We start from the raw sequence: 12,741 nt of genomic DNA, 5'->3' as shown, positions 1-12,741 counted from the left end.
TAGAATTACTAATCTTTAGATTAATTACCTAAATTTTAGGGACATAATGTAAGACACAAAAACCCCAAAACCAGCTAATTATAAAAATTTCTCAAAAACACATAATGATGTTTAATTGAGAAATTCAGGTTTTAATAAATTGAAAACACCTGTCCTTTTATTATTTCTAGATTTCCCTGCTTCTGATGCTAGACTCAGAAAAACATTTGTTTTGTAGAAAAACAGCCCTAACAATTACTGTTCTCCTTTATTATTTCTCTGAAGCTATTTTCCCCCTCCCCAGCTGCAGACAATAGGACAGACAATTTGAGTATATGGCGTTTTAGCACAATTTCATGTCTGCCACTCTCCCCCTGCAACTGTCCCAGCTGAGGACTACACACAACAGCCAAGGGTGCCTGGTGAAGAGAGCCAAGCATGAAAGGTGAGAACAGCACGGGAGCCTCTGGGAGCAGAGTCCAGGTGAGCCACATTAACATCTTGCCCACATAAGGCTTGTTTTGGACATGGCATATGCAATAGTCCACAGATTTAAATCTTTCACAAATTTATGCTGGTTTTCTACTTCACTAATTGAAATACTTGAATCAAAAGTGAAGTTGTTTAAGAATTACTTTAGTTTTACTCTAGTTGCTTATCAAAATATATATAAAATAATAGTAGCAAGAAGGCAAACTGACAGCTATGCTACAATCTGAATATTAGTACTGTTTTAATACTAAAAATCTGCACAGGCTTTGGTCATCAAAATTATACCAATTTTATTATAATAGCTGTGTTTAATGAGGTCCTAATTATTTGTAATTGATATATCCATGTATGAATTACTATTAATTGAAGTGTTATGGTTTTAATTGTAGTGCCAAAATATGCATTTTCCATTAAGATAAAATACACTATATTCAATATAGTGGAACACTAGCTTTCAAAAAACTAATACCAATTTTAAAGGGTTTATTTACAAAATAGGATACTTAAAAATCACCACTGAAGGTGTCAAGTCCAGGACATGAGTTTTCTCCTTCTTACTAAATCAACCTGAGTAATTAACACCAATTAACATCAGTGGAAACTACTGACTTAATTACAAACAGTATAAATAGGTAAGTACCAGAGAAAAAATCTTCCTCATTCCTATAACTGGCAAATGCAAGATCTAGAAAGTAAAATGTACCCACCATGAATACACAGTTCCCTACGTGGCTGAGAAACCACAAGTGATACAAGTATTTTCTGGTACTTCTGAACTGGTGTTCTAAGCTGGTTTTAATCAGTAAAATTTAATATATAATACATGATACAATATTTTCAGTTAACACAGTATTCATAATTTTAAAGTGGAACAATCTTGTTGCAAACTAGATAAAATCTAAGCAAAAAAAATAATCTTTTCCCCCATGTTATTTAATGTGTTCTTTGCACCTTAGAGATGCTTATAATGTCAGCTGATAATCACAGGTTTTTACTGGATGTTAGGCAAGCAGAACAGGACCTTTTGCCCAGTGCAAGGATGGGCAGCAATGCATCCTCCCATTTCTAGTGCTCTGTATAATTCTTATGAATGCACATCATGTCACCCTGCTGGCATGTAATTATTTAGAAAACTGTATGTTCCTAATTCCATCTTACTTCAAAGCCTAAGTTTGAAATGTTTCTCTGCTAAACACACCAGATATTTTCAAGATTGGTTCTCACTTCATTTACCTAATATGTATGTCACAACATAAAGTCCTGTGTCACCTCTCCAACAGCTTAAGCTTAACTGTGTGAATGATCGCAGGTGTTGCTCTTAACTTTTAAAATCAACATTTGAAAAAACATCTCCAGCTATGATTCAAAAGTTTGAAAATAAAATACTTCAAGAATTTTTTAATATTTAAAGTATTTCAATACATCTTTAAAAATTTCTGTCTTCACTTTTCATTAAATATGGGGATATTTAAAATGCAATTTCACAGAAATGTTAAACAAAGGGATAGAACAAGTAATAAAGAATAATTGATATATATTTTTTAGTAAGAAAAGGTACAGTAAACAAAATGCATTCACAAAATAGATAATCAGTACTTTTAAATACCATAAAGAATAACCTGAAAACACTTGTTAGATGCACAAACAGGAAATCATCATGAGTAGAAAATATACACTGGCTCAGCATTTTTAACACAGTTGGGGATGTTATTCTATGTTAGCTCACACTAGATTAATAAACTTTTCCAATCATATGAGATAAGCAAACAAATAAAATGGAAAAATGAAAATAAGAGGTTTTCTAATCAATACTCATTTCCTTCTTTTAATTATTATGTTTCCAAAATAGTAACAAAACTTAGGCAGGCTTGATATAAAACCCATCAAACAGCCAACAAAAAATCAGTCACTCCTGCTGGTTGGGAAAGCAGAATTTTGCAAAGTTGATTACTAGACCTGTTCCCAGAGGTTTCAAAGGTAATCAGTGATTTGAAGAAAACAAAGGTGAAATACAAGTATTCATAATTTATAAAAAAAAGTCATTTTAACAAGGTAATGCTTCAGTTACTCAAGTACTGATTATTCCTTGAAGGTCACATTCCTGTGGAGAAAGAAAAGATGTTAAAATAAAGGTACCTATTATATTTTACTAATTAATATTAGAATAAAAAGTAGCAATTAGCTTTAGCCTCCTCAGATGCTCTTCTGTTATTCCCAAATATCAACTATTAGCATATTACTTAAAACTCTACACCACTGACCCATTGCTAAAATGATTTACAGAAGTAAAAGTGAGATGAGGAAGAAGAGGAAATTTCTTGAGAAGATGAAATCAGGTCAGAGAGAGACTGCTGTAACACTACAGAACAGTAATTACAGAGTACACTCCACTCTGCTAAGCTCCTAAGAAAGAATAAACAAGAAGGATGAAAGATGGTAACAGCACTGCTGAGACCACTCTACTGTAAATGATACATTTAAAAGGCAAGGTGTGCATAACAACTGCATGTGAATTCAGTTGTTAAAAAAAACATGTTCTTTAAAAATACACACTTCATGAAAATGGGGTATTTTCTGGTAAACTATGGTACAGAGTTGACATTGTTAAAACTAGGGATACAAATATTAGATAAAAATAGTGCACTACACAGTATCCACCAAACATAGCAACTAGACTTTTTATTGCTCTCGGGACTCAGTGTAAAACAAGGAAGACTAAATACTCTACTGATGATACTTATTCTCAGAAATATATCACCTGTCATAATTTCAGTCAAAATGTTGTTTTACAACAAAACAGGGTATGCCATGGGGCTCACTAGTAAAGCAAAAGGCATATCTGCTGTTTCATCCCCACTATCAGTATCTCATTCGCTACAGTTTCCACTTTTTGCTTTGCCCAAAAATTCGCAGAAGAGAAAAATTGCTGACTATTGTTCATGCCAGGCTGAGCTCAGTTCTCAAGAAACCTGTGTTTTTGTTAACAAAAGTAAGCTTAGAACAAGCCATATGTATTTACTGGCAAAAATAAACTTTAAAATCTGTTAGATTCATCAGCTGTCACAGTACACATATTTCCTACAACAATCCTTAACTCTCCCTGTCCTTCCCCTTTTCACTACAACTCAATATAGGACAGGTGGGATTATACAGTCAATAATCAGGCCTATAACACTTAACTGGCAACATCTAAACCAACAACGATCTCTAAAAGAACAAATGATAGTGAAAATGAACAGGTAAGAGGCCGATTCTGATTTCTTTTTTATGAACTATAGTGATCACGATCTTAGACATTCATAGATTCAAGCACTAACAATGAAAAAATATATTAATTGTTTTTAAGCACTTGTTTTGGAGATAGTTTATCTAGTGTAGGGTTCAAATGGATTTGATTTGGACTCTTCTATGGAGCGTCTTTCCTTCATTGCTGTAGTTGGGAGAATTTCATGGTGTTCCTCTTAATATGAACCATTCATTGTTTGGAGATAACTATTAACAATAATAAACTGGTAAAGTATATTTGGATATAATAAACAGTAGTAATATGCAAGCAACATATATTTGAAAGTTGTCAGGTGGTACAAGTCCATTAAGAAAAAGAGGAAGGAGAATCCATTATATTATATGGTCTTTGGAGAGCACTTTGCATTTATTGGTTGCAATCAATATTTTATAGTAGGAGAGACAGCAAAAGCAGAACTTAGAAACATCTGAAGTGTGTTACAATTTACAAAGGTATTATTTAGAAACAGTTTAAACCTAACTCTTAAATAGAAAAGACTTGCTAAATTCAAGTCACTTACTTTTCAGCTGCTGCTTGCTCAGTTGTTCCTGCAGCGCTGCGCTCTGGAGAACGCGAGGGCGACCTCAGCGTGGAGCTGAGCGGAGGCGAAGCCCGGAGCGAGGAGGTGGAGAGGCCGTGCCGCCGCATCTCCTGGATCGCTCGCTCCCTGCCAACACACAGCAACCTCAGCTACACAACACTCTGGACTGTACCATGGTAAAGGAACAAGACAGAACCCTGCAAAAAGTCTCACTTTCTTGTAAAGCCCCTCAATTCTATTTCTGTTTTCATGAGAAGGGATTTTTTTACTTTTAGAGGCAGTGGTAAATTCACAAAACTTATGAAGAAATTCAGAAACTATGAAAATACTAAATTTTGTATGACAAGAGGAACAAGAGTGTTCCCATAAGTTTCTCACTATTCAAAAAAGCAACAGTTTTAAAAGTGAGAAAGAAGAAATAAGGATGGAGAGTCAACTCACTGAAAATCAGCATCTTACCGCTCAAATCGCTCAGTAGTCAGTTTCCTTTTTAAAACATCAGTGTCAGTCTGCATCTGTGCAAGTTTACTTCGAAGCATGGAAACCTCTCTATTATTGCTGCTTCTAAAAAAAATCATGAGAAGTAACAAAGTTTTCTTTGAACAATGTCAGCTAGGAGCTTAGAGAAGTTAGAGAAAGATAAAACAAAACCAGATACTGAACATGTTTCACAGACAAAATCAAAGACATATTAGAAGCAGCAAGAACTAAATGTTTCTGGAAGAACCTAAGGTGAGAATAAAGCAAGAAGCAGACTCACCTCTCACTACATCCTGACTATATCATGCTATTTTTCAGACAAAGGTAGACACAAACATGTTTGATAAAAGCAGACAAAACAATTAAATAATTAGTTTATTGTTTTACTGTTCTCTGTTGCAATTTGAGATAGTCTTTGTGTAAAAAACAAAGAAGAAAAAGGCAGTAAATATCCACAAAAAATTACAAACGTAACAGACAATGGCTTCAGTAAAATTTTTATCAAGTAGGCTAGAACTATGGCTAGCCACAAATACAGCTGAACCAAATAGAAGTAAAAATTGTATTAAAGCAAATACCAGACGAGCAAAACCCAGAGTCTGAAAGCTTGTTAACTACACCCATGGTATTTGGGCTTAACCATTTCAAGTGCAAGAGTCAAAATTAAAAAGAGCCTTGAAAATCTTCAGAAACACGATTAATATACTTCTCAGTAAATCATCAGCTTGGCTTATTCAATGCTTGGTTGCAAAATACCATCAATTACATTATAAAGGAAGAAAAAGAAATTGTTGCAAGTAAAATAAGTTGTCTAAGTAAGAATCTAGACAGCTATATTATTCCATACAGTCTTCAAAGCCACTGTGACATGGAGTGCTGAAAAGTCTCTTCTGGAGAAGCAAAGTTTTACTAGTTTATTGCTAAAGCACTGGACTGGAGTTCTGAAATATGAGTTCCACTCCTAGTTCAGTCACAGGCTTCCTGTCTGGCACCTGCTGGTCTTTAACTCCAGGAAGATGAAAACTACTCAAGAGATTTGTTCCAAATAAAACCGCAGAATGTTTTTTCCCATGTTCCCTATTCATCAGTAAAATTCCTAGAATGGTATCTTGATGCAGTATGTTGAGAACAGATGCAGAAGACATCTTGATGATATTTTATATGTCCTTCAAAGACAGGCATATGCTTTCAAGATGGAGGTAAGAATTCAGGGCCCAATATCATTATTGTAAAATAAAGAAAGAAAGTAAACAGTTTGTGAGTTCTGAGGTTATTCTGTGTCAATGACATTTAAACAAAATTAAGAGCATTAAGTAAATCACTCCAAAGTTTAGAAATATTTTTAAACCCTTTATGCAAAGTAATCATCATATAAGTTTACATGATGATACACAATTTTCAGAGGACATCTCTCTATTTCACAGTAGATACATACAGCTCTCCAGAAGTAGTTTAGCTATTCCATATTCTCTGTGTATTTAATTCTTTAACCACTCTAGAACATCCAGACCTCATTTACTGTACTATCACCCATGCAGTACTCAAAGTAAAACTACTTATTCTTTACACTCATAATTTCAGCACTGGAGAACTTCACAAGTTAAACTTAATTCTAAGACACCTTGTAAAGTCAGAGGCTTTAGCAGTGCTATTTTCTAAATAAAGCAGAGAGACAGGTAATATACAGCTAAAACTTTAAATCATGTTCTAAAATATTGGCACATGACATTTGTCAGTTAAGAGCTGAAATACTGCCAAGTCAATTGACAATTTTGCAAGACACAAATAATTGTCACATACTTCAGTCACAGCTGTGAGCATCTAAGTTCCTGCTCTTTAGAATACAACTACCACAAACCAAATAGTAGAAAATAAGATATATAGAACTAGTTTTGACACCTGAGCACTTGGCTGGTAATATACAGAACCTCTGAGATACAGAATGGAAAGCAATTCAACAGAATGGCCACTCTTCTTCCAAGAGAATGTTTTCCTTCTTCCTGCAAATATCTCACCCTATTAACACTGCAAGTATTAACATTTACAAAAAACAAATGAACCCTACTATGTGTGCAAAAGAAAAATAGTGAAAAAAATTACTATGTATGTAGTTGAAAAGTTTTATAATGTTTGTACACAAAGTAACTGGATTCAATTTAGTTAAAAAAAATCAATTTAATTGAAAAACTCCTTTCCTTTTGGTTTCTTTGTGTTTGTTTTTTGGGATTTCGTTGGTTTGTGTTTTTTCTAACTTTTGCATTGCACTTTGTAATCAGGATATTCTATTAGCTTATGTTTGTTGTATGTTTGTTGTTTGTTGCAATTAACATTTTTTCCCCAAGTAAACAAAAATCAACAATACTAAAACATGAAGCAATTAGTTGCACAGGGGCAATAATAATGTCATCATCTCCAGATTCACTGAGAACATTGCTACTTGAGGTGAACAATCATAAGCCACAAATTGTAGCCTCTACATAAATCAACGAAAAGCATATTTCTTGCACATCTGTGTCACCAAATTCCAGACAGTTTAAATTGGCTATATTTTATATCTCATAAGGAGTATTACCTGTTCCATTAAGTTCCACATGTTTCCTTTCCCTCCTTACGTTAGTATTTACTAAACAGGTGGACTTCTACATCTGAAATTCTGCTTTGACTTTACTCTTCACCACCATCTGCACTCAGCTGCTACTCCTCCTTCTTGCTATTTAATGCAGACCTACCATTAGTTCCTGCTGATGTATCCTTAGGAGAATTTCACACACATAAAGCAACTACCTTCTTAACTTCATTGTTACAAATAGATCATTCTTTTTCTATAAACAAGTGTTGCTAAAAGCTATTGCTTCTTTAGGCAGATCCACAGAAGAAGTTGTTGGCCACATTTAGTGGAGACATCAGGTTTACTTTTGTTTGTATTTCAAAGGAATAATAAGTGACACAGGGCTTTTTCCTCAACAGTTAGTATCAACAGCAGCAAAAGTACTTTTGCTTTTTTTAAAGCACAGTGACTTCACTATTTATAATGTAAGTGATGCTTTAATCAAAGCAAGGACAACAGGCATCTTCAGTAGATCAGGAATTCACATTTAGCGTTAATTTACTTGGGGGGGGTTGTTTTGTGAGCAGTAAACACGTGTTGAAACTTTGTGTAGAGGATGTTTCCTTTGGAACTCCTGTTTAAGTTTACTGCTTGCACTAAACTGATGTCTATCAAAGTGCTGATTAATTGAAAGCAATATGAAAGACCTGTAAAGAAACTTTAAGTAAATGATGCCACGAAAGGCCAAAAGACATTCCTGCAAAAATCTGCTCAGCCATACTAAACACCCAGATTTTGTGAATAAGTATTGTCACACTGAAATAGTTTTTTTGCAAACTACATAACACACACACATTTGTTAAAACTTACAGTTTGCTCTCAGCCAGGGTTAGCTTGTCTTTCAGTAACTGAATTTCGGTATCTTTGTCTTGGGACATTAATTGGTTCTGAAATTCTTTGTCTCTACTAGTAGCCAATAACGTTTCAAGATTCTGAACTGTAAGTCTCTCACTGGATAGCTGCTTTTTCAGCAACTCTCCTTCTGATTTTGTATCTTCTAATTCTCCTAGAACCTAAGGCACAAATATTTTATGTTATTAATACACTAATTTACAAACACAGAGAATTTTATTTTGTGAAGAGTTGTTACAAAAACTGAAATGATCAGAAGTTTAATAAAAAAGAATAGGAAACTGAGCTAACAAAATAATGTAAAGCCTATAATTATTTTAAACTGTGCTTAATTTAAAACTATTCAAGCTGTACATCTATCAGTGTTTTACTGGGAGCTGCATTATTGAGTGCTGGAAATGTTTAGGTAAGTACCTGGAACAAGAACTGGCTTTTAACAGGAGAACTTTGCACAAGTATGAAAACAGTATTTACTATACTTCATTCTATTTGACTAGGTCAGCCCACAATTAGCCTCTTGGCTTTTGCTGAAAATGTAGGAATACTTGTTTTCCTCTCCAGTTCTGTGAATATAAACAAATTTTACTTTTCTCAAGGTCTTGAATATTACAGTCCCAGAAAGGCTGACCAGTCACTAAATGAAGACAAAATCAGCTGTAAAGAAAAAGGTTCATAAAATATGAATATTTAGAACTTTTTAAACTTTCAAAATATTCAATAAATTCCAGCTGTATCTAAATTTCTTAATTGAAAATAAGGCATTAGGGTAGGGTCTTTACTATTTAAATAAGAAGTGCACTATTGGTTTTTTATAAAGTTTGAGTAAATTAAAAAACCAAAAAGAACTATATATAAGATCTGTCTACGGTACAGCTAAAACTCTACCTGCAACATTTTGCAGTGATAATGAATCAAAGAATCTTTTTGTACAAAATCCACCGCTACAGACCTGTATATTGTAAAATTTATAATTTACATAAAACCAGAAAACTAATGATATAAATTAACTTACCTTGCTCTAAGAAGTAATAATTTTCTCCACAACCTATTAAAAGCAAAGGAAGTTACTCTGTTACAGCAAATTAAATTTGCCTTTGCTGCTTACCCTTTCATAATCCATGCTTTTGGATGTCAGCTGTCGAGCTAAAAGTTCTTTGCTAGCCTCAAGTTTCACACAGAGTTCTCTCACAGAAGTGAGGTCTGCCAACACAGAAGCCTTATCCTGATTTTCACGTTTAAGATCCTCTTCCAATCTGGACATATTTTTGGTTATGGAGGAGATCTGAGACTCATATACTTGATGTGCAACAATATGCTAAACAAAACCAAATGCGGATACATTTTCAGTGTTAAATTCAAGAGTTTCCTGTTGAATTACCTGGGTGTTTTAACACTTCATTTTCCCTTCAAAGTTAGTTTTCCCTATAAAATTAACTTAATATTTCTTCCCTCTCCCTAAAATATAGCTAAGGCAACTAATAAAACATCTCTGCAATTTTTAATCACCAACTTGAGTAATTAGACAAGTACTATAGAAGGGTGGAGCAAGATTTAAAAAAGCTTAACCCTCAAACATACGACTTATTTTTTAACTCAGCTTATAATATCGTCTCTTAACTATTTGTGGCTAATTAAAAGTATGGGACAAAATGCAGTTAGTCCACCACAATTATGCTCTAGAACTTCTCTTATTGCTTCTAAAATATAAAACTCTGTTTCTAAAATATAAACCTTATGTTCTATAACATTGGTCTAGGATTCAGTATTACGGAATTGTTATTCTGAATTTGGATCTCTACCAGATTTTTACCTTGAGTCCAGCCACCAATGCTTCAAATACTTAATTCAAAGCTTCAAAGAACTTTGAACTTTAAGAACTAAGCTTGCAAAATACTCATAAAGCTATATGCAAATGTTCTGAAGCAACTAAAACGTTACCTATAATGTCATAGTAACAGTGATAACCCAACAGAAGAGATCTAAAACTATGAAAATATATGCCACGATTCTAATTTTGGGCAAGCAGGGGTGAAGCAAAGCACATCTAAACAAAATCAGTTACTGTTTCAAAAACTCCAGTGTTTGTATTTGGAACATTTACATATAGAAATTATTTTCCATTAAGGTGTTAAAAATCATACATTGACTTCATTAAAAAAGCATTTGGATGTATCCCACTTTCCTAGATGGAATTTCATTGCATAAGTTATTACCCCTTGAATCTCTTTTTCCAGAAGTTCTACTCTCTCTCGAAGATGTTTCCGATCCGTATCTACTGAAAGGAGTTCCAGTCGTATGGAGCTGCTTTCTCCTTCAGCTTGATGAGCCTTTATTTCCCAGCCTTCAGCTTGTGTATGCAGCATCTGGAACCTCTCTAACAATTCTTGGTTTTCTTTTTCCTAATGAAACAGTAAATCACTCTGCAATGATCAATATACCCTCAAGTTGTTTGATCTCGTTTCAAGCCTGTTCCTTACAATATCTCTTCTTTTTTTCTCCCTAGAAAGCAGAACTTCCTTCATTTTCTTAATTCCACTATCCAGCAACTACTAAAATTCATCATTCCTTTTCCATGTCCAAACAGCAAATAAATGTAGTGATGGCATTCAGTTTTATTAAAATGGAAGTACTTACACTTAGAAGTTGTTAATGAGTTTTAAGGCTCCCAGGAGAGGGGTTATCTTGCATCTCTCTGCATTGTCAAGGGTCACGTTACTGAGATACAATGCGTGCTGCCCTTTCCAAGAAATTCCGTTTTCAGCTCTTTTAGTTACCACACCCTTATAAATATTTGTATTACACCAGTGCCTCTAACAATGGTAATCTACTAGAGTATATATGGCTAAGGTACATCACAGAGGTACAAAAATGCAAGTTTTGGTGCTCACAATTTGTGCAGTGATAGAATGAATGTTGCTTGTGAATTTTACTCTGGCCAAGTGCGTATTGTAGGGCAAGGATAAATTTTTCTTGTTTACCTCCATTCCCTGCTCACATAATGTGCAGTAGGATATGTACATTGGTAGTATAAATCAGAATTATCTAATGAGAAATGCAACCGTTTCTGAAATTCTGTGTATGATCAGAAGTTTCATAAGTTTCCTGCAGAACTTGGAAAGTGCAGACAGGATCAGGTGGAGTATTGGGAAATAGAAATTTGTGATTTAGCAAGTGAACACTGTGCAGAAAAGTAAATCCTTGTCTCCACAAGCATTATCCAGATATAATACTAGAAAAATCCCTGAAATCAAGCATTCACGGTTGGTTTCTGGCTATGTATTCTATAGATTCCTGGTACCTGACTTGAGTAACTGGATTATCATTTGCCAAATATGTAGTTATGTCTGTAGCTGAAGTACTTTGAAGATATGATATATTGTAAAATTCTCAAAAAATAAACTTCAAATATTTTAGATTGATAGTTCTAAGCTAACCTACTACTGACCTTAACTTTTTCTCCATGCTTCAGTTTCTACTTGTAAAAAGTGGTTAAATTCACATGCATTCATCTAGACATGCAAATCAGATCAAAACTTATTCTTCCCTTCAAAGTCACATAATAAATTTGCCAGTTCATGTTGTCCTGACCCAAATCCTATTCGTTCCAAATGATTTTAAGTTTTAACTCACAGACATCGTGTTTTGAATCCAAGTATCAGGATAAAGGACATTTAACCAGAGCACTATTTTAACAGTACTATTTTTACAACTTTATGCAGAACAATATATAAATTTTTTTTTTTCCAAAAGAGTAAAAGAATTAAAATCATTGTATAAGCTGCTTGCTGCCTACAATCATGAAACAGTACCTGTTATTTTATTGATTGCCTGGTCAAAACCCAAAAAGCAAAATAACATTCAAACATGACATGTTTGTCAATCTCCAGCATTATGGCAAACTGAAATACGATCGATGAAATTGTGATGTGCTAGAATTAATTAGTGTTTCAGATCTAAGAAGGTGTTATATCAATCCCACACTAGTAGCTTTAAACACTACAGAGAAAATAAGGAAAAATAAAAGAAGGAAATGGGACAGGCAGGGAGAGCAGCACCTTAACCATGTAATTCTTACTTTGTTTTACTGAATGCAGTAATGACTGCCTACAGATTATATTTTTACCTTTGAAGCTATCAAGTTCTCAAATCTGGAGACTTCAGTTATATAACTATGAACCCTGGTTTTCATTTCTTCTTTTTCACGTATTGCATCTTTAAGCTCGGTACTGATAGCCTAGAGAGATTGCATAAAGACAAAACTGTTCTTTGCAGTAAATTAATCACTATATAATACTCTATCAGATTAAATCAAAGTAATTGTATATGCCCTAGATTTTTTTCTATTCTACTAACAAACCTCTTTGGGATTTGTAGGGTTAGAAATATTCCCTGCTACCTTAGATACACCAAAGAGATTCCAGGCAAGTATAATCACAAAAAACAACGACTATCCCCCCAGTTCATAAAACATGCAGCTTCCCTGAGACACACCCTACTGATCTT

At 34.0% G+C, this 12,741-nt stretch overlaps 1 protein-coding gene across 7 annotated transcripts in view; it reads right to left on the bottom strand.

The window, feature by feature from the left end:
- Positions 1-2,268: 2,268 nt before the first annotated feature.
- CEP135 (centrosomal protein 135) overlaps positions 2,269-12,741 on the bottom strand; it is a 34,802-nt gene continuing 24,329 nt past the window's right edge. For 6 of the 7 annotated variants that reach the window (XM_085577892.1, XM_085577895.1, XM_021531475.4 and 3 more), the window contains 7 exons: positions 12,362-12,472; positions 10,452-10,637; positions 9,344-9,553; positions 8,197-8,399; positions 4,758-4,862; positions 4,278-4,424; positions 2,269-2,572 (listed from right to left, as the gene is read on the bottom strand). In XM_085577892.1, the coding sequence (XP_085434018.1) occupies positions 2,551-2,572; positions 4,278-4,424; positions 4,758-4,862; positions 8,197-8,399; positions 9,344-9,553; positions 10,452-10,637; positions 12,362-12,472 (984 nt within the window). In that variant the 3' untranslated portion in view covers positions 2,269-2,550. Of the gene's footprint in view, positions 2,573-4,277; positions 4,425-4,757; positions 5,964-8,196; positions 8,400-9,343; positions 9,554-10,451; positions 10,638-12,361; positions 12,473-12,741 lie in introns of those variants that run through there. The other variant, XM_077782839.2, reaches the window with a different exon arrangement.

Source organism: Lonchura striata, chromosome 4, assembly GCF_050655825.1.
Source record: "Lonchura striata isolate lonStrDom1 chromosome 4, ASM5065582v1, whole genome shotgun sequence".
NCBI lineage: Eukaryota > Metazoa > Chordata > Aves > Passeriformes > Estrildidae > Lonchura > Lonchura striata.
This window is presented reverse-complemented; position numbering and strand designations above follow the sequence as displayed.